Source organism: Lissotriton helveticus, chromosome 12 (genome assembly GCF_964261635.1).
Source record: "Lissotriton helveticus chromosome 12, aLisHel1.1, whole genome shotgun sequence".
Taxonomy (NCBI): Eukaryota; Metazoa; Chordata; class Amphibia; order Caudata; family Salamandridae; genus Lissotriton; species Lissotriton helveticus.
This window is the reverse complement of record NC_136073.1, coordinates 702,591,297-702,614,520: the sequence shown is the minus strand read 5'-3', so window position 1 is coordinate 702,614,520 and position 23,224 is coordinate 702,591,297. Positions and strand designations below refer to the sequence as shown.

The following is a 23,224-nucleotide window of genomic DNA, read 5'->3' as shown; positions in this document are numbered from 1 at the left end:
CCGGTTCGCGTACCAGCGAGCGAACTAGGAAGCGAACTAAGAGAAATAGAGGTTGGCACAATTCCAAATATTGTACCAATTTTTTAATAACGGGGAGGTAGTTCTGAAAAGAACTTTTTTTTTTATTTTTCTGAACATTTTTTTACTGTTTTTGAATTTTTCGGAACAGTTTTATATTTTTTTGGGTTTTTCTTGGAGGGGGCAATGAAAACGATTCATTGTAAAGGGCTCAACAGGAGCAACAAAACAAAAAAAAGAAGTATTTATTATTTTGGGCGTTTCGGACAAACTTGCATATGATAGTCAATAGCTCTGTTGATCAGAGTGATGCTTTTTTCTCCGTAGGAAATGAATCCATCGCAAAATGCGCAGATGTGTTTTACATCACCAAATCTCATTTGTATATTTGGCACCATCTCCCTGCCCTCTGGTCCCGTTACTTCCGGTACAACAGATCTTCTGGCCATAATAGGGAGATTATCTAGGTCGTTCCGAAACTGTGCAGCACTGTAGTTGTTAGGATGCCACCTAGTCATATGGCGATGCATTGTGTAGTTTCCGAAACTGTATTTTTTGTCGGTCCCTCTGGACAGTCTATCTTGACATATAAGGCAAGTTACGTATCTTGCATTTACTTTTTTCTGACCTTTGGGAATTTTAAAAAATTGCCAAATGAAGTTTTCTTTCCGGTGAGACGTCCTGGGCTGCTCAGGCAAAAACTGCCTCTCTTCGTGCTCGTCCTCCTGTTCCTCTTCTTCTTCTTCTTGTTGAATTAGAACTTGAGCAGGTGGTCCACTCTTCCTTGGATGTGGTGGAGGTGGTGGGGAAGCACCAGCTGAAGCTACTAAAGAAGCCATTGCTCAGTGATCACAAAGGGTCTTTCTCTCACAATGATGAAAGTCAGAGTGAGGAAAGAAGGAGGGATTTTCATCATTTGGGAAAAACAAGAGTTCTCAACCAATCAAAAGTGTTCATTTTAGATTATATGACCTAGTCTTACATCATTAGGAAACCAAAAGTGAAATGAACCAATGAAAAGTGTTATTACCAAGTCACATGACTTGCTGTGTTTACGTTAAGCGCTTTGCAGGGCCTCCCGGTTTGCTTCCAGAAACCTGCGCTTTGCGACTCGCTTCGCGTACCAGTTCGCTAACGTAGCACGTCATATGACGTATCACGCGACAACGTGAAACGTCATGCGGACGGGAGGCGTCACGATGTTGTTTTCTAACGCGGCACTTGCGGTAAAGAAACGTTTACCGGCTCGCGGTCTATTTCGCGGCATCAAGGTCAGCTAACGGGAAGCTTCCCGATTCGCGAAGCGGGAACGAAGAAAAAAAAATATTAAAAAAAAAAATTATTCATAAACATATAAAATATATTTTTGGATTTAAAGAAGAATACATTTTACAGCTACAGATATTAGCTGTTAAAAAACCAATGAAATTCACAGAAAAAACCATAGGTTATAGACCATATATAGTTAGGAATTAGCATTTACAAAACCTTGAAAATTCACTGAAAAAACCATAGGTTATAGACCATATATAGTTAGGAATTAGCATTTAGAAAACCTTATTTTACTCACACAAAACCATTGAAATTCCATATATAGTTAGTTGCACTAACTATATATCGCGCACCCGCAATCCACTGCTGATGATGTCACATATTACATCATTCATGACATGGTCAGTGACATCACTGATGACATCACTGATGACATCTCAAATGACATCACTGATGACATCACTGATGACGTCTCATTTGGCATCATTCTTGTGCTAATACGATAAACCTCTTCAGACTCTAATATAACCTTAGATACACTCAGTGTATACAGACACTCACACACTGCCACTCATCCATGGAGTTACTCACACACCCAGTCAGTCATGCAAAGAAACAATCTCACCTCCATTTCTTCAACTATACAGTTATACACACCTTACTTATTGAAACATATACTAACACATATTTACTCTCTTATACAATCCCTGATACAAGTTCACAATGATCGATACAACCACTCACTCAGTGGCTCTCATGCACAGTTATTTATATATGCCAACTCTCACATGTACTGTGTTTTACATATGTACTTACTATGACATGTAGCATTGAGATATCCATTCACTCATCAATACACTCATGCACACAGTCAACTGCCCATGTAGCTGTTTCCACATGCACTCTTGAACTCATACACCTAGTGAATAAACTGCTCACACATCTATGCACAGAGTCACACACCTTCCAGCCACCACCACACAAACTCAATCTCCCATAGAAATACTTGGGCAACCAATTAATAACACATATAGCCTCTCGTATAGCTAATGATCAACACATGCAGCAGTTTACATCACAACAGACATAATGATGCACAAATTAAGACAGTTTAGTCACTAACCCATGCATTCAGTGAGACACATTTAATCACTCACTCATACAGTCAGTCACGCACCTACTAAATCCTTCATCCAGACACTTATACATCCACTCATTCTTCAATATCTAAGACATATTTTAACTTTACAGAAACATACAGTCACTGGATGTTGTCATCAGTGATGTCATTTGAGATGTCATCAGTGATGTCATCAGTGATGTCACTGACCATGTCATGAATGATGTAATATGTGACATCATCAGCAGTGGATTGCGGGTGCGCGATATATAGTTAGTGCAACTAACTATATATGGAATTTCAATGGTTTTGTGTGAGTAAAATAAGGTTTTCTAAATGCTAATTCCTAACTATATATGGTCTATAACCTATGGTTTTTTCAGTGAATATATATATATATATATATATATATATATATATATATATATATATATATATATATATATATGAGAAACCACAATCCTGAAGCGCCGAACAGCAAACGGACACAGCCAGGTACAGACCACAAACCAAGGATTTAGAAGAAAGTAATGTGCTTTATTCCATCAATGGGGATGGCAGCATGACGCGTTTCGTCCGGGAAACCCGGACTTGATCACATGAATATATTTATATATATATATATATATATATATATATATATATATATATATATATATATATATATATATACATATATATATATATAGACATACACACACACACACACACACACACATTAATGCAACGGCGTGGACGGGAAAGTGGAATGAGGAGATAATGCTCAGATTACTTGAGGTAATCCCATTACTCCGATTGTCTCTTCCTCGCCTCCTGGCTTCCCTCTCTCCCTTGTGTGTAGCTTTCTCCTCAAGATGGGAAAGTTGCATTATAAGGGATTTGAACTCTGCGTCCTTGTGTAGGGTAAAATGGGTGGGTTAGGTTTCTGGCTTTGTGGTACTATTAAAGTGTCTACAGCGGGTGGAGCCTCCTTTAATTTAAGGTTAGGGACGAGAAAGAAATCGGTGTAATGGCATTACAGCAAGAAATAAGAAAAGAAAAAAACAATATGCGCAAATGGAGGGTGACAAGTACAACAACAAAAAGTAAACTACGATTTTCCTTTAAGATTTGTCAGTACTGTTTCAAGAGGCAGTGGCGAGAGCATCTAAAATCGACGCTGTTTATTTCCAAAAGAGCTCGGGGGGAAAACAGCCACAAAGAACTGCTACACTTTAAATGTTGTTTACCAGCAAACACAAAACAAACTCTCCAAACAAGTGAAATGGCGTGGCTTAAGCTACAACACACGGATAATAATACAGTGAGAAGGTTGTCGCGCTCTACGAGTTTATTTTTATAAAACTTCGTAAGTGAGAAGCATGACAACCAAACAGAAACAAAACAGCCTGATGGGGAAGTGCTGACCAAGCAAATCCTGTTAGTTTCACACATGTATGAGATGGGAACAAAGTGAAGAAAGAGAACCGGGGGTATTAGCTGCTAGTCGTCTGCCTAACCCCGCCCCTGCTGTCTTGCAATCTGCAGCCCACCGCCACCTGGCCCATTCTCTGCAGCCAGGAGCCCAGAATTTAACCCAGCTGGTGGAGTCTGCCGCCTCGCGCTTCCCGCAGGTGCGTCAGCCAAGCCCGGAACAGGGCGCGCGCCTTACCTTCCTCTTCGTGATCGTATCCACTATGAACCCAAAGTGGTGGATATAGTCCGGCTCTGCCATGTCGGTTCCAATAAGCAATTCCTGGGAAAAAGAAACCAATAAGAACCAACAGCGGCGGCAAGTCCTCCTGCGCGTACATTGCCGGTAGCCCTAGTTGTTACCTCAGGCGGGATACAAACAAAAAAATAACACGTCCCTACACATTCGAAATATGAATAGCTTAAAATAGGTTTAAAAAAACAAGGTAAAAAACAATCGAAAATAACTGCAAAGCAACTTAAAATGCAACAAAGATTGGCCGAAATACCCATCACATGGACAAGCCATTGTAGTGCTGCCAAAGGAACGTTGCACTCTCCCAAAACACAAAAGATACCACACCATACCTGCTCGAAAACGAAACAGGGTTGACCTTTCCCTCCGTATCAGATCTAGGGTTAAACAACACCCAGAGTCCCCTAGTTCAGATAACAGGGTATAACCCCTTGTGGAGTTTTTGACAGATTTGTATGTAGTTTCTGGGTGACTGAATTCTAAACAAGCGCACGCCGCCTAATGCGTTCACAGCGCTTGTCGGCTGGCTCGTGCACAGGTCCTGTGCTAACGTGAGAGAAGCTGACGCCGGCGCCGTACGCACTCACAGCGCTTGTCGGCGCGCGGCCAGCTCCTGTCGCCTTTTTTACACCCCACCCCAACAGGAATTGCCAGCTATCAGCGCTTTGCGCTGCAACACTAGCTCGACCTAAACCAGTAAGCAGCTCCAGATTTCACCCCGGAGTTCCCTAGGAGACTAGAGGGAGTCTACTCTGGATGCATGGGGCTATGAAAAACGAGAAGCTACACTCAGGGATTGCTCTCTGGACTTCCATTGCAGTCCTGAATAGGTAAGCTCTAAGTATCGTCAGGTAAGTACGGGGGGGCGTGTGTATGCATGCGAGTGTGGCTGTGTGTGTGCGCGTGTGATTGAGAGAGGCGAGAGGCTGACGATGTGAATGTGGGATAGGAGATGTGCACGGCGCCGGGCTGGACGTGCGCGTCCACAGACCCCAATCGCTGCGCGTGCCCTGGTCTGTCTCCCTTGAGAGGCATCTCGACGACAATAGGTCTCGAGGGCGAGACCTAACAAAAAAATAGGGAGACCCTTTCTGCAGAATGTAATTAAGGGCCTCTGACTCCCCCATGTCTCACAGAAAATGATGCTGGGGCATTCTGAAGGCCGGGGATCCCCTTTAGGTGGGGACTCCTCCTTCCCTCAGGGGCTATAGGGGCCTGCATTACATCCCTGTCTGACCCAGCTGGCCAATCAAATCTCCCGTCTCAAAGTTGCAGTGCAGAAAGCCAGAGCCAGCATGAAGCCCAAGCACTCACTCTTACCGACCACAAATAGAATGCACCTGCCTAAGAAAGTGAAAAGTTCCAAAACAATATCTCAGCAACAGAACACAGGATTATGCTTTTGCACATATTAGGTTCGGGTGATATAATAGTATAACTATACAAACGTAGTTCACAGTAACGAGAATGGGCAATAAATGGGATTAAGGTAGACTGAAAACAAATAAAGTTAAGGAAAATGGGAGTTGTTAATAATTTCATAGGGTCTTTATAGTTCCATAATATAGCTTTGCCTACAAATATCAAAAATAAATGGAACTTGTAAAACTAAAGAAGGAAAATAAATGGCGCTTGTAAGAAATGTGGTTACCAAATCTCCAGGGGGGTAGCACGGAACCAAGCGGGCAGGCCAAACTTCGGAGGACATGTGAAGCACTCACGCAAAGAGGCAGGATACCAGCTTGAGTTGGAAAATTAGTAAGTAGTTTAGTATATCTCCAACCTGCCAGGCAAAAATGCATAAACAGTGGTATCACAACACGGCGCCAACTGGCACCAGAGCCAAGTGTATCAGGGGGGATTATTTACATAGGAAGTAAGGGCTAAGTTCGTAAGTCCATGGCTGAAATAAAGAAGAATGTGATTAAATTAACATTGAACCTGGGGTCAATATGGCGGGGCCAACTCAGGCACTAATCTTTGGTGTTAGGCTGTAATTGCAAAATACAACATTAGCAGAAGTATACACCGTGCACTATAACTCCAACCCGACCCCTGTAAGGGAAAAACTTAATGGTATCACAGCACATATTAACAGACAGCGGCACCTGTAATAAATCAGCATGGCTTGCTCATTAACATGGGGCACAACAAGGGCCAGGAATAACACGTCCGGCCAGCATAGGGGCTCACCAGGCCCAAACCTGTAAGAAAAGGCACATTCACTTGCCCTGTGGGCACAAAAGCATACAATCACCCATCAGGTGTAAAACAGCAGTATACCTGGGCCTCAGTAACCTTTCTTTCGATGTAAAACGTTTCTCACATGCAAAACTTTTCATTAGCCGCAGCTTTAAGCTGGAATTACTCTTCCCTGGGTCAGGAGTAAGACATTTCAGCATTACATTTCCATAGAGTAGAGTGAAGGGAGCAATTCAACAATGCAACACATCTCAATAAAGAAGTAGCCCTTCATTACCTTCTACTAAGTGTTTTAGTGTCACAGAAACCGGCGTAGAACATTTCATCATTTACTGGTAGGCAATTCACCAACATTTTCCTATGGGGGAGTAACCGCTTCCTAAGGCAAAGGGAACAAGGCCCCCAGTAAACACATGCTTCTCCTTAGGCCTATCACACTTGGCTGATGAAGGTACCACTTTTCCTTGGGGGCCACTAGGACATCTTATATTTCCCCCTTCGCCTTCTTGTTAAGCAGGGGTCTCGGTAGGCAGTTCCAAAGGGGCCTAGGTAGAATCCTGGCCCAGTGCAAAGTACTTCCTAGCACTCCCGGGGGCGGCCTTTACCCGTGCTCTGGGCATCCGGGCCCTTATCTGTTAACAGGGGTGGGGGGGCGGACACCGAACCCGTGCCCCGACTACAGGCCCCACCCAAAAGACACAGGGGCCCAACTTAGGTCCGGGCCCAACAGTCCCCCACTCACCAACTGTTCCGAGGCTCTCTCCGGCCTCCTCAGTCTTCTCCAGGGGTGGAGGGGGCAGGCACCGGCAATGTGCCTCGAGGCCCCCCTCCGTGCTCTGGCAGTCAGCCGTGGGGCCTGCCGCAACACTCGGGGCACTCCTTTTTTGGCGTCACCCGGGCCCCTCCTCTTCCTCAAGACCCGGGGCTTTCGTCGGCCTCCTCTATCCCGGGGCTCCCCTCAGCTCACTGGTGGCCCCGCAGCACCTCCTTCACTTTCAACCGGGCCCCTACCTGGGACCCGGGGCTCTGGGACAGCTTCCCACTCCTTCGTCGGAGGAGGCGGCTCCTTCCTCACCACGGAGCTCCTCAGGTCCGGCGGCGGCGCTTCTCCTGTGGCGGCGGGGCTGGCACCGACAGTGTGCCCCGGCCCGCCTCTTCCGCCAGCCCCTCACTCCGGGGCACAGACCGGCGGGGTGGGCTCCCGCTCCGGTTGCTCAATCTACGGGGCTCCCCCTCGACCGCGGGGGCACCCGCACCGGCGCTTCACCCGGGTCCCCCTCCCTCACGGGGACCCAGGACTTAGGGTCGGCTCTCCTTCTCTGGCTGCCTGGCCGGCAGCCAATCCTTGCGCGGCCTTTGAGGGGTGCGGCCGCGAGGGCCAATGGCTGCGCGGCAAGGGCGGGGCGCGGCCAATGACGCGGCCGGGCGCCCCGTCACGTGACGAGGGTGACGGCGGCCTCAGGGCCTAACACGGCCCTCTCTTCACTTCGGCGGCCCTCTCCTCAAACCGGGGAACGCCGCGCCGATGACCACAACAGAGTGGCTCCCTCCAAGGCGGCGCCGGGCCGCAGCGGTGATTTTCGGCGGCAGTAAGGGGTAGGCTCCCTTTTATTCAAGTATTTATCTTGCGGGGTGACACCCGCCCAGTTCACGGGGCAAAAGCACGCCAAAACACGGGGTAGGCTCCCGTGGCGCTACTCTCCTCAGCAAACGGTGTTATTCACAGCGCACCACTCCTCCCCCTCTGCCCACACAGCTCTCAGCTCCTTTCGCAGGCCACGCATCGGGGGCAGGAATTTAGCACTACTCCAGCACTTCCAAATTATAGCGCTTCACCGGCTGGACAGATCAGGTCAGAGCTTCACTTCACACCACATGGGGCACACTCCTCCAGTATCCACAGCGCTAGAGGGTTGTAGCGCTTGACATGCAGCTCCTCACAGCCCAGCTTCTAGGGGGTACAATCCTCCCCAAACAGTGCTTCGCAGCACAGCGTCAGGCAGGCACACCTCACAGAGGGTGAACAGCTCCTCAGCCAGCCCCAGGGGCACACTCCTCACCTCCTGGGGAAGGGGGGTGCCAGTCCACAGCACTCCTCCCCTTCTGGACGCTTCTCTCGCGCAGCGCTGGCGTGGTTCAAGGTCCCAATAGTGACAGGGACCTAGGTGGGCCCTCCTTCTTCAGGGGCTCAGGGGACAGCAGAGGGGAGGGGGGGGTTTTGAGGGGTGCAGGGCCCAGCTCACAGGCCCATGTGGCGGTAACACCTCGCAGCAGGTCCCCTCACGATCCTGTCCCAGCTCTGTCTCACTCTCTGGTGGCACATCCCCCTTACTTATACCCTCCTCCCAGGCAGTGCCAGAACCTTCTAGACTGTTGGCAAAGCTGGCCTAAACTAGATCAAGGGGAGGGGTTGAGCACCCTGGGTGCCAGGCTTTCCCTCCAAAAGCTAGGGGTGGCTGGGTAATAATATCTAGACCACTGACCGATAGCAGTCAGGTGGCAAAACCCATGGCCATGGCATCCATTTTACATACAGAACATTTCAGTCAGGTGCATTTCTAAAATGGGGGAATATTTCCTGCACACCATTTCGTGACATTAAAATTTTAAAACAGGGCAACTCTTACCTCACATGGCCTATACAATAATCATTACCATGAGGGAGACATTTCAAATTAGGGGGGCAAAAAGCGAAAACGTTTGGGGGAAAAGGGCCAAGTCCAACAGCGTTAATATAACAATTCTGCCATCTACTGGTCAAATGATAAATAACAGCGAAAGAAGATTTAATTCATCCGATATAGTTAGTTACACAAGAAAATGAAAAAAAAAAATAGTTTCAAAAAATTAATCACCCCTCTATACATCAATCTCCACAGAGTAATCCCAATGTAATTAAAGCGCTGCAGAATAAGCACATCAAACCTATTTCACCCCAGGAAGTTCAAAGACGATCGTCCAACAAAAACCTCAAGAAGCAAGCATTGGTAAAGACAATAGGCCTCATCTTTTGGCTTTGCCAATATTTTCTTGCCATTGCATCAGCAAAAAGAACAAGCATTGGTAAATGCATAAGGTTTCGCCAATGTGATGAATAATATATTTTATATTTTTTTGTATGGTTAAGTTTAATCATAAAAAAGGTGGAATTGACAGGGCAAATGTGTTATTACAAACAGATGCATTCCTTGCAAAAGTTTAAGAGAAATTTGTGAGATCTTCCAATGCTCTCGTTGAAGCAAAGAAAATCATGCATTGAGTTTGAGTTTGAGTTCTTTGAGTTTGAGTTTGAGTTTAAAATATTTATTGAGCGCACGTACACCTGGCGGTTTCATGGCGCTATGAGGTACTGAGCCCTAGAGGGTAGGGAAGTCGGGGAAGATGAGGAGGGGTGGATTATGAAGGGAAGGCTTGTGAAAAAGGAAGGTTTTTAGGGCCTTTCGGAAGTGGGAGTATTGAGTGGAAGATCTGAGGTGGGCAGGCAGAGAATTCCAAAAGGCGGGGGCAAGTTTGGAGAATTTGGTGCCCCCCCACTTCCATGATGGCTGCATTTTTGTGAGCATCGCTTAAGGACTCTGCTCTGTTGTTTTTCTCCCGTTGACCAACAGGATTTAGCATCACAGTAAATATTAAACCAAACTAACGAGGTAGACTTAAACCCTGTTGTGTGGAATACATAGTTAAATCTGGCAAAACACACACACAAACCAATGTTCATTTCAACCAATAATCCACGTACCAATTGTTTCTTTTTAAGGTCACCTACAACAAATGGGTTCTGACGATAATTTTTGAAGAGGGATTTTGACTACTTGCCATTGATAGGCCATTCTTGAATAGTAACTAATTTACATAAGCCTTTAATAGAAATATTAAACGTACTGTAATGGTTTTTATCAATCATATATGATAACGTTTACTGCTATTATTATTATTGACAAATCCGTTTACCCCCAAAAAACAGACATTTGCATTGTACTGTCTAGTTTGTTTTTAATTTGTTTCGAACTTACGCAGATCTTGCCAATGTAGGTGCTATACTTCAGACATTACGTCGCAGGCTCCTTTTGTACCTAAGCACTGAACATGAAGGCAGACGAATAAACAGAGAAAACAGACTAATGAAAAAGATGGAAGGCATGGCTTTCTATCTCGTGGCGACACGTTCAGACTGTGACTTTATGACCAGTGCTGTCATAAATGCACATTCCCTGGCAAAAAAACACTCCGCCCTATACTTGAAAAGAATATAAATTGTGTTATTCCAAACAAATGCAACTCCTGTGGAAGTTTAAGAGAAAATTGTGAGCTCTTCCAATTCTCCCATTGAAGTGAATAACAAAATCATGCATTCCATGTTGGCTGCGGTTTTTGCGAGCATCGAATAAGGACTGTGCTCTGTTGTTTTTCTCCAGTTGACCAACAGGATTTAACACCACAGTAACCATAAGATGAACAAATGAAGTGGACTTAAATCCTTGTTCTGTGGAATCAACAGTTAGAGCTGGCAAAACACATGCACAGATCAATGTTCACTACAATCAAAGCTCCGGCCTCTGCAACATTTATTTATTTATTTATTTATTATGCAACAAAAGGCAGCACTAGAGTGGGCGCCTACTTTAGGGGGAAAGGTGAGTGCGTGTTGTCTCAGGGGGCAGCTGAGTGATGTTGCAATCAGGGTTTGAGTCCCTGTGGGAGGCATAAGATCCAGTGTTTCTGTGCAAATCACTTAATCTTGCCTGTGAAGCTCTCCAATACATTATTTGGGATTCGCGCTATGGGTAAAGTAGCAAATCATTTAAGGAAAGAAGTTCCAAAGCAGATGAACACAGTACTTGGGCCTCGGGACTCTCATAAAGGCAAACACACGAGGAAGAACATGAAATAGTATGCTACAGCCAATAGAAAGGGAAGAAAAGTAAGTGGCAAGCACGGGAACCAATGAAAAGCAAGAGGGCGGGATGTAAGCCCCTTTGATATATAGTAACAATAGATTTCACAAGCATAGGGCACGTGTTGTGCAGTTGAAACCTAAAAATGGGCACGCGAAAAAGAAAGCCAAAGTGTGATGACGTATATATGCTCTTGTGGCACAAGACATGGACACATATGCGTCATAATGCTGTGGCAGCCCCAGCTTGATTATGTACATGTGCACATGCGTCACAAAGCACGCACAAGCATAAATCAAGACGCAGCACCCATTTTGACTTTTGGTCCCAGCATAATTACACTTACACGTGCATGGGTCACAAAACATGAACACACACATCATGACGCAACAGCCTTGGATTTATTTTCTTATTTTATTGTTTCAACATTGTGGACACCCACCTTGTATTGGTAGATTTAAAAAGAAATTACCCAGTAGCAAGTTACAGCAGCCGCACTCTCCCGAAAAGCAAACAGAGGACCTCGACGGTAGAAGAGCACCACACAGAGGCAGAGAGCAGCAATGAGAAGGGGGTACAGCTTACAGGGGAGAGGAGGAGAGTGCAAGAAAACACATGCACTCCCAAAGCAGTGCTGAAAGCAAGGAAAAAACTTTGTTTCCTGAATGTTAAATATGAAACTATACAAGTCTTCCAATTAAAATGGATAGTAAAGATGTGATTATGGGAACGGTAAAGAAAGAAAGTTATTGAATAAGAAGCAAGCAAATGAGATTGGCAAGAAATCCAACCAACGATAGTTAATGGGCTGACCCAAAATCCACTGCAAATATTGGAGTTGTGCACATTAGGGCCCAGATTTACTACGATTTTGAATCAGGGTTGCATCACTTTTGTGGCACAGCCTGACACAAAATCATTTTTGGCATTTACTACACCTCGCAAAGCCACTTTGCTTGGTTTTGCGTGGTTGAGTAAATATAATTAACGCAGCTCAAGGTACTGCCTTGTGTTCTTTTGCATCATGTAAGCGTTACATGGGTGGAGCAAACACCCATGTATTTTGATTCAACCCCAGATTTACAAATACTTGTAATACTGGGTTTGAGCCAAAATGGTCCGCCTACCAAAAGAGGCCGATTGTGGAGAAATCTCTTTATTTATCTTTGTTAATTCCTCTTTCCATATGTGCTGCTTTCTGTAGAACGCATAGAAAGAGGAATATGCAGCAAGGATTCTTTTTGTGCAGGAAGGTGTCCTTTCCTGCACAAAAACAATCCTGCCTGTAACACAGGCACACTTCCATTATGGTTTAAGGCTGCCTGCGTTGGTGCTAGGAAGCACAGAGAGCGCCAGCGCAGAGAGTAGAAATATTCCACATCTTTGTAAATACGGGCATTTCTGGTCTCTCCCTTTCACGCAACACAGCGCAGCAAGTTCCCTTACTGCACCATTCTCCATGAAGTAATAGTAAATGTGCCCATAGGTCTTTTGACAACAGACACCTAAAGCTGTCTGTAAGTGAGACCTAACAATGTTGATGTTTCTCAGTCCACAGACCACTTCAATGAAACCCAGTACCCTGCATTTTCAGGGAGAACCTCAGGTGAAATAAGTTTTCAGAGATACACTGTGCAAGGGCATTGATTAGTTCATTGATTCATTAACACTGAACATTAGCCAACTTAGTTCTATTATAGAAAATACGCCTCTTCTCTGCCTCTTATATGGTAGTTGAACTAAGTATTGCTATAACCCTTTCAAATCATTTGTATATCTTAGAACTCTTTCGCAGTGTGCAAAAAGAAAAACCCAGTCAAATTAATTGAAATACAAATAAATCTGCCTTTTAATGTTTCATGCCAATATCGAATTCATCTGGAGCACATTTAGCATTCAGTAATAAAAATGTGGGTTTGTCTTCATGTTTTGCTTTTCTTGTAGAATGGCACGTATGGACCTGGGTGCAGTGGTCAGTGTGACTGCCAGCATGCAGATGGCTGTGATCCGGTCACTGGTCAGTGCTACTGCCTGGAAGGATGGACAGGTAAGCAGATGTGAGCTGTCCTTGAGAGTTACAGAGGTGGGATCTTTATTTCTTTTGCTCTGCCACTGACTGGTCCTTCGAATCGCATATGGGTGTCTGCAGGGCACGGCTTTCAGTAGTCCGCCTGCTGCCGGTGCTCAGCATCAGCATCAAGAAATGGTCTTGACACAGGTCCCTGCTGGGCCCTCCTTTTATGTCTGAGGCCAAAGGAATAAAACACATATGCATCAACACATTTTCCCATAGACACAGAATGGGCAAAACCCTTTGATGCATCTGGCCCAAAGGGACTAGAGAGTGATGGTAAGCATGGCCGGACTGAGAACAGCAACCAGCCCTGGCCGATTGCTACTCGACTGGCCCTGGAAGCAGGGGGGCTGGGTGTGCTAGTGAGAAGCACTGCTGCAAAACATAATATAAGAGGTGTATTTATAAAGCGCACGTTCACACCAGCAACGGGGCATCTTGGCGCTGAAATAACAGATGTAAATTGTTACCCAACTCAATGGTACTCATTTTATCGACCTCAAATGGATGAAAGGCTGAGTGGACCCGCCAGGATTTGAACCTGTGAACATGAGGTCAAACACAGGCCCCTGCAGTGGATGCATTAGTCCACTGAGCCACCAGACCCGCCTCCCAGTAATAAAACTGCCCCCCATGGCTACAAAACCACCTCTCCAGCCATCTGGGGAAACGCCCGGTGCCCGATAAGGTCAGTCCAGCCCTGATGGTAAGAATGTTTACTTTAACGTGTGTGTGGAGAGACTCCAGGCGCCACAGCAGTCATTTCTCATCTGCTGACAATCTCTTAACATCTTTTTTGAAATTGACATTAAATTTATGATAGCAAGTTCCTGCCACTACTACAGAGTGAGCAGCCAATGCATTGTGGAATGAGGAGGAGGGTAGAGCACTCAGCACAGGTGTCCTTCGCAAGCAATGTACTGTAGGTGTCAAACTTCTGCCGTCCCCATTACATGCAGCTCTTTGCATCATGTGCATCACTACCCTGACCTATTTCACCAGCCTTCGATCATGTGACTTGCAGGCCACATATGAATCAATGCAACAACCTACTGAGCAACCTTGCTGCATTCAAACCTGTAACCAGCAGATTACACACAGGGCGCTGCAGCAGACACATCAACCACCTGAGCTATTTTACTAGTAGTAGAAGCGGACACTGGCTGAATACAAATCGCTTTAGCAGATGTCTTAACTCACTGAGCCATCTTAACAGCTCATACACTTGGCCAACCGTGCTTAAGTTTTAGACGAAGAAGCACAGGGGCCTACATTTTTCTAAGAAGCCTGCCGGCACTGCTGCCAAATGTGGGGATGGCCGAATACCAAAGCTGTCTAGGCTTCATTTCTCCTAAAGCCTCTTTCATCCCCCAGTATACTATCCCTGCCCCTATATGGCATTCTGGCAGGTTCCTATACATCCCACTGCTTTTCCATTTTCCAATTCTTCCCTCTTTTCCCCCTTTACTGGTTTTATCTCTCTTGTTCTGGTTCAAAGTCTGATGATTTGAAATAAGTCCTGAACCCAAAAATAGTGTAGTTGGGACCTACCTGCAATCCCTGAATCAAACTAAGTACTGGCTATCAAATATAACTGTTCATAAGGCTCAGTGGATTAACAGTCTAGTGAAAATCTGTGAGAGACATCGCAAACCATTACAACGCAAGTCATTACAACGACTTGCTGTAGAGGGCAGAAGATGTTGGATTTTAAATCCAATACCTTCCCTACTGTTGTACAGACTGAAGCTGGAATAGTAAATTATACTATTCCTAAATCCAGCGCCCCCTACAGCAGGTCGTTGTAATGACTTGCAGTGTAATAGTATGTGATATAACAACGCGGGCGTTGTAACGACCTCATTGTAATGGCATGCGATGTATTGCATGTGTTGTAACGTCGCGTATTCAAAATCTGTAGGCGTCAGGAAGTTTATAGATTAAAATCTTGTTGAAGCAAATACAGCTTTTCACCCTTTTGTTTGATAAAATGAGTGCCATGAAGGTAGTTATCTCCAACACCTGTTATTTAATATGGTAATTAACAGAAAGAATATAGCACCAAATTCCACGAAAAAAAGAAATAAGTACAACTATATTGGATTTGCACCAATATCTATTGTATATGAAAATGCACACACGGCCGGCTTTAGAGCTGTTGGCGCCCGGTGTGACAAACATTTTTCAAAGAAACACTTTTCAGCAGCATTAGGAATAGATAACCTAACCTATGTTATGCAGTCTGCATGCAGCTCTTTGATGACAGTTCGTAACATTCGATGTTCCATAGTAAGGTTGTATATTATGAACTACGGTGACAAAAGGATATCTGTGACAAAAGCATTAATCTACTCAGCTATCCACATAAAATACAGATATGTGACCTGCAAGGTGCACGTTCTTTGCAGCAGGCATAGTAACCCTTTGCACTACTTTATGGTGAGTCAAAACTGCGGATGTATGACATTACAACGCATGCTTTTACATCGCATGCCTTTACAGCGCGGTATTTACAACGAATACCTTTACAACGCATAATGCTTTTAGGCGCTGGATAGTGAATTGTTTAATTTACTATTCCAACTCCAGTCCCCGTGGACAGTAGGGAAGGTGTTGCATAGTACATTAAACACATTCCCTATCCTAGAGCGCCCCCCAGCGCAATGCGTTGTAATGGTTTTCGTTGTAAAAGTTGCATTGTAAAGGCACTGCGTGATAAAAGTTGCATTGTAAAGGTTGTTTACTCAAAACTGCCCCTACAGAAAACACTGATTTCTCTCTATTTGCAGGAACAATAATCACAAGAGTTATCTTGGCATTTTTAATGCTGCCTGAAACTGAACGCAAATGCACAAAGGACTCTGCTGAATGCAGATGCACATGGGACTCTGCTGAAGGTGTTTTTAAATTGAAAGTTATTTCTAAACATCCCCCCTCCCCGATGTCCACGCTTCCTCCCCAGGTCAGCACGCAGTGCCGCCGCACCAGTCGCAGTGCCTTAAAGCCAGCAATGAATGCACATATTCTATTTTCACAAGGGTTGTGTTCAAGGCCCGATTTCAAAGGTAGTGCCCAAACAGTAAATGTTCATAACCTGAGCCCATTGAGACCCTTAACCTTTACATGTACTGGGTTAAACTTATTATTGCTTTGGCCCACAACAAGAGTGTTATTTAAACTCCTAAATACGGTTGTGCCTAGTCTAGTTATTTCCCACATAAACTATATTGGCCCACAATTTTAATCTATTTGTTTTGGGCCACACCTTTAGCTTTTGTGGCTGGGTCCATTTAGTGGGCCACAGCCCTGCTAGTATTGAAGCTATCCAGCCAGTAGTCAGGCTTAAAGCTGCTTGCCATTGAAGGGCAAGTTCATCAAGGTGACAAGGACATCTCTCAAAAGCCTGTTGACTGCTTCCAGGCATGGCTGTGTAGTGTGCTTGCAAGTCACGCTTCAGGATCTGGGTTGAAGCATCTACAGCATCACTATTCCAATCAGAAAATCGTTTCTTCATGTGTTCCTGTGAGCTAACTATCTCCAGTTTGGTAAATTCGCAAAATGCATGGACATAGCGGTCGATCAGTCATGTGGCTTACTCTGCGCTAAAAGTGAACTGCCGTACACAAAATGTTCTTGCCCATGGTGTCCCATCTCAGTGGCATAATAAAGGGTCCCGAGCTCCAGGGGGCCCCCTCAGTGCAGTACCCTGGCCTGAGAGCTCCTACGTGAGTCCAGGGGGGGCCCTCCATATACTCTGCAGGGGCGCCCCCTCACGTTTCGTTATGCCACTGTCCCATCTGTTAGACTTTCTGTCAGGACAGGCCATAGAAAAGGCCTTCGGATTACATTTGGAAGACAAATCTTAAAGCACCAAGCTCTCTGATGACTGATGTGAGAACAAACATTTTGGATCACCAGGTGCTTGCCTACGGGGCCTGGCAAGTTGTCTGTGGATCCTCCAAGCAACCAAAGCAGATTTCAATAGCGCCTTGTTAAATGGGAGTCAGTTACAGAGGATCAAGGATGTACATAAGGAGGAACTAAATGCTGAGAGTAATGAGGTTGAATATTCTGACCTTGATCTGTCAAGAGAACTAGTTAGTGATTGGGGGGGGGCTTACAATAACAAAAACATAACATAGATACCCTGATCAAATTGAAACAGACTGTCTTTTGCTCTTCTTCAAGAATGTGAAAACAAAAAGGGCTGCAAATTAATTTAGTAACGCTTATTGATAAGATGGCCCCACAGATTCTTGAAGCCATTCCAAATATTGAGTGGCACAGTCCCTTTTGCCCACTTTGGGCCATAGGTACAGAAGGATCTAGTATTTCTTAACAGACCAAATCGCAATTTCGGTCTGTTAAGAAATGCTAAGTTGCCTTTCCATATGTACAAAGGCAGATAGGGAATCACAAAATGCAAGCCATTTCTACCTAGTAGAAATCGCATCTTGTGAATCCCTAAATAGGAAATCACAAATAGGGATTTCCTGTTTGTGATTTCCTAAGCACACATACAAAGCATTTCCTAAATGTGAAATGGGCATTTAGGAAATGATGTTACAATCCACTCTAAGTCAATAGTAACTATTACACCTGGCAACCTTGACGTGGGTCTCCCCTGCATTTTTTGCCTTTGCCTCCTGTGATTTTGCTGTGTTTTGGACTCCATTTTTGCTGGTCTAGATGCTTTGGGCACTTTGCCACTGCTGTGCAGTGCCAAAGTGCAAGCGCTCCCTTTGTAAATTGTTGTTATGGATTGGTGATTCCATGATTGGCATATTTGATTTTCTAGTCAAACCCTAGTACAGTGCACAGTGTGTGCCCAAGGCCTGTAAATCAAATGCTGCTATTGGCCCGCAGCACTAATTGTGCCACCCACAGAAGCAGCCTGTAAAATGTAACTCTGGACTGCCATTGCAGGGCCTGTGTTCAATCTGGGCCTGCCATGTCGACTTGTCAAGTGCACACACTTGCCAGTTCCTAACCTTCGCTTTTCTTGCGTTAGTCACCCCTAAGGTAGGCCCAAGGTTCACTTGTGGGCCGGGTGCATTGTATGTGAAAGGTAGGACATGCTCTGATGTGTGTGGCATGTCCTGATTGTCTCCTTCTGATGCTGTTTAATGAAGCTATATATTAACTTCAGAGATGGTTCCTCTGTGATGTCTGCAGTAGCTGGAGAATCTCCACCCCCCAAGGGAGTCTGGCTTTGGCCCTGCAGCTCCATATTGACCTGCTGTATTGCAGATTAATCCCATTTTAATGCAGAGACTGACCCATTCTTTTTAATCGATTTTGTAGATATTTGGATCTGGCTCGGGTCTTTGATCTTTCTGTGTAGCCTCGCCCACCTAATCTCAGTGTCTGATGAACTGCTTAGGCTTCTGCCAGAGGCTGATGAGCAGATTTCCGCTTCTGACTTCCCTGGGCTAGTGGTGTCAGAGCAATCAGGCAGTGAAAATAATTTATCTCCCAATTCCAAATTTGTGCTCTGACCCCCTCTACCCAGTCCTGGCATCATTATTGTGAGCTTTATCTGCAATGAGGCCTTCTTTTGCTTCTTTTCCTCTACTCGGTCCTGTCAAATTAGGCAAGATTTTCTGGTTCTCTTGTTACTATTGGGCCAGACCATTTACCATGCTCAGCATAGAAAAATCCATGCCTGTTACTGTTCAGAGGACCAATGAATCCAATAGGCGAGGGCAGCGTCAGTGAGGAACCCAAGGGGATCTCTAACCTAGCCGTGATTCCCTTTGTCTGGGTAGCCCATGTCACAGATGTATTAAGGGCTATCCCCATGTGAGCATCTTTTTTCTAAAGACGATTTTCCCCCATCGTTGCATCCTCAGACCCGTCACTAACCTGGGGGTTGAGTTTCACCGCAGTACCACCAGACCTCCATATGGCTGTACTCTCCTGAGAAAGGCCTGTCCCTCCGACCGGGGTGGTAATTCCAGGTTCAGTGGCTAGTACCAGACCTGACTCTGAATCCATGTTGAGACTTCCATTTTGAGTCGACCTGCCATTGACCATTACTTCATCAGAACCCGCCTGCTCTGGCAAAAACTCCGAGGCCGGTCCCGCCGGTGCGACACAGGTGCCATCGTCGAAGAAAAAAAACTCTGTAATGGGAAAGTTGTGGTCTGTAAGCCAGTTCACCACTGTTTGTGCTATTCAGCTCTGCTGCAGGTTGCACTCTGTGCTTTTAGTTCTTCTTGATCTGGTTTTCTTTCCCCCTCCATTCCCACCGCCATTCCAATCTTGCGTGGAGCTGGGAAGGCCAGAGGAATGCGGTGTCACAAATGTAGTCTCAGCAATTCGGTCCTGAGTCTCCCGAACAGAATTTGGTGGCATATCACTCTCGCAGGGCACTCGAAGGTGTACGGGGTACTCTGCGCTCAACGTACCACAGCGTTCTTACGGCACGGCAGACTGGTCAGCTATTGCTGCCGTGATCGCCGCCCGAGTCTCAGACAGGTAGCATATTTGCTTTATTGCTTCTGGATGCCAACTAGAATGCGGCACATATCGTAGAACCCACGTATGCTCTCCCACACGCCTCATGCATCTACATGGGGCTGGAGCCGGACCTGGAGAGGAGCAGCTGAGCGCGACTTCTCACACAGGTAACATCTTGCCTCGCTGATTTGACTTTGTCTCTAATACCTTCGCTGCTGGGCACATTCCCCTACTGTGCTGGGGGAAGGGGGGGCGCACACAGCGCCCCCGTGCTCATGACGAGCTAAGCATGAGCACACGAGCACCGTGGCTCATGATGAGCTGAGCTCGTCATGAGCATCGAAGGAGTTAATGTACTTGGCACTCTATGTAGATATATATCTGAATTGTGCACTGCAAGTTCGTAAAACTTGTTTAATCGTTACATATAAGGTATTATTTTTGTGCTTTATCAGTATCCAACCGGAAATTTAAAGAAAATCATGATAAAATTATGGAAACGTTAAGAAAATAGCTAAGTACCACTTACACAACTGGTAAAATTTTGAAACTAAACTAAAACCTCAGTTTTAATGCTACCATACCTAACCTTGTGTTTTAAGATGTACAAATGATATCCTGCTGATGCCAACACACCCTCATCTATTTGATGCTCTTGCAACGTCTTCATCTCGTTTGTCAGGTGTGCGATGTAACTTACCCTGTGAGGAGGACCGCTGGGGGCGGAACTGCAACATGTCCTGTGTTTGTAAGAATGGAGCGACTTGTTCACCGGAAGATGGGAGCTGTAACTGTGCCCCTGGCTTCCGAGGCCCAGCTTGTCAGCGCAGTAAGCAGATAAAAAAATGTTTACATTTAAAGTGTGGCTCAAAAAATTACATATGTTGTTTTTGAATGTTTTGCTACTCGTTGCACATTGTCAGTGCTTTAAATGGGCCGGTACTTACTGGTACTGAGCACCAGTACTTCTTAGTTTTATCACTCTGAGTACCAGCACTTCTCTACTGCCTAGGAGAGTACCAGTACTCATGAAAGGGTAGGCTCATTGGCTGCGAGTGCTGGTGAGCACGAGTGGAACCTGTCCCTGGCAGCCAAAGCGCCGCTTCTGTAGCCCGGACCTGAGCACCAGCTGAGCTATTCGGCAGGGCTTATTTGCATAATGTCCGGTGTCCACCATCACACTGTTTGACAGAGGAGGGTCTATTTAGGCCCTGTGCTTTCAATCACATTCACACTATTGTGTGCATTTGTGCAAACACAAGAATCAAGACAGTGCCAATCTAGAAAGTGATGGGAGGTATCGAGCTTAAAATGGCTTTAATCATACCTGAGTATTTTCTGTGTCTGCTTATGTCTGTGTGAATGCCTGCATGCGTATGTCTGTTTTTTTGTGAGAGAAAAGCAAGACAAAGAGGGAGAGAATCAAGACACTCTCAGGAGGTATTTTAAAGGAAATGTGTGCATGTCTGCTCGCAACAAATGTTCATAAATAACGTAAAAGGGAGGGTTGGTGGGTGAGTGTGTGAAAGGATGAATGGGTGAGTGAAATTATTGATCTATAGATAGATGGATTAATGAATGAAACGATGGATGAGTGAAAGAATGGATGGATGAGTGAAAGCAAGGGTGGATAGATGGATAAAAGGGGGGATGGGTGGATAAGTGAAAGAATGGCTGAATGAATGAAAGGGAGGAAGGATGGGTGAAAGGGTGGATAAATGAGTGAAAGGGAGGATGAATGGAGTAAAAGGGTGGTTGCCATGAAGGAGTGAAAAAGTTGATGAATGGATGAGCGAAAGTATTGATGGATAAGTGAAAGGGTGGCTAAAGAGATGGTTGAGTGAAGGGATGGAAAGATTTGGAGATGGCTGGATAGGTTTGGATATGAAAGGGTGAACAGAAAGAATGGTGAAAAACTGAATGATGGATGAAAGACTGAATAGATGACAAAATGTAAAGGTTAAATGGTGGACATCAGCAAGTAAATGGTTGGATGAAAGGATGAATGGATAGATTGATGGAAGAGACAAGATATCGGTTCTAGGGAGGGTCGTGGTGAGTTACTTCATTTGCTTGTTGACACAAGAGCTATGGTTCGAAGTGGGGGTATTTTCATTATCTGACTACTCACATGCTCACAAATATATAGTATTGTGCCAAACAACAGCAATTAACAGTATGGCATTAAGAAGGTGCAACTATTACATAGCAAGGACAAGTTAGAATATCTTCGTGTTTGGCTTTCATTTTTTGTAATGAGTTAACCTGTCTTGTTTATATAAACACATTTCTCATGTTTTTTTGGTATGTGCTGCAACTATTATAGAAGTTACTAAGTATCTTTTTGTCTTGCCCTCAGCCCCGCCCCTAGCCCCGCCTACTCGCCACACCTCTATCTTATTTTAATGAGTATCTGCACTTATTTTTTCCTATTTAAAGCACTGTACATAGTGTTTGTTGTCATTGAAGTGCCTTGGACAGTCCTCTTTGGTTGGGGAATACAGAGTCAAATATCATGTGAGCCTGACATATAACTGATTGCAGTCCAGTTTAACTGGCTTATTTGAATACTGGTTTTAGTGGTGTTTGGCTCGTCTCTCTCATTGGTTGCCCAGTGGCCTATGCAGGGTTTTATGAGTCCGTTTTATCTCCTTTTTTTGAGGTATGCGAAATCGCAAAGTTTCTTTTTGGGAAATTTCATAACGTTTTGCAAAAATTACATGAAGGTTCAAGAAATGAAATTGTTGGTATCTTGAATGAAAGTTAAGTGTGAAGACCCCATAGATGCTGGAAGGAGACTGGTGAGAGGAGACAGTGTCTTGCAGCTTCAGTTTTTTTGCTGCAAGAGATTTTTTGCTTGAATCAGTCTCCGACTGGAGAAAAGCATGTGAAATTTCCAAATTTCGCAAGATTTGATTGCATCGCAAAATAATTTGCCTGGTCTACTCTGAATACTTCCGCTAATGACTCGCACCATTTAATGAAGATGTATGTGTGTGTAAATGGGGTTAAAGTACACTTCATAACTATCACCTAAAATAGTAAATCAGGTACATTTCATACAGCCTATTTCTCCCTATGTATGTATGTATATATATTGGAATTTTGTAAATGACAAACCAGGCTGAGGAGGAATGGATGCAGTACAAGCATTAATTGGATATAGGGACTATGTTGGAGAAGGGGTGGAGAGGATTCAAGATTGTAGGCAATCAGGGGATTTTTGTTGCTATACAAATGGCCTGAGGTGACATAATTTATCTCCTTTTCCTGGTTGAGTGACTTCCTACACTGACATTCCGGACTTGTGACTATGTCCATTCCCTGCCGGCCCTTCTGATGAAAATGTCAATAAATATATCTCTTGATTTCAACTTTAACAAATGCACTGAAGAATCATGAGGTTCCGTAAAACAGAGTGTGGCAGGTTCCTTGGTAATCCGCCCACACTGAGGGGCATATTACCAACAAAT

The 23,224-nt window shown here is 44.9% G+C and overlaps 1 protein-coding gene across 2 annotated transcripts in view; it reads left to right on the top strand.

Annotated features, from left to right (window-relative positions):
• The window catches only part of PEAR1 (platelet endothelial aggregation receptor 1), a 376,148-nt gene that overhangs the window by 319,930 nt on the left and 32,994 nt on the right, over nucleotides 1-23,224 (top strand). For both annotated transcript variants that reach the window (XM_078671558.1, XM_078671559.1), the window contains exons 13-14: nucleotides 13,160-13,262; nucleotides 20,434-20,580. In XM_078671558.1, the coding sequence (XP_078527684.1) occupies nucleotides 13,160-13,262; nucleotides 20,434-20,580 (250 nt within the window). The remainder of the gene's footprint in view (nucleotides 1-13,159; nucleotides 13,263-20,433; nucleotides 20,581-23,224) is intronic.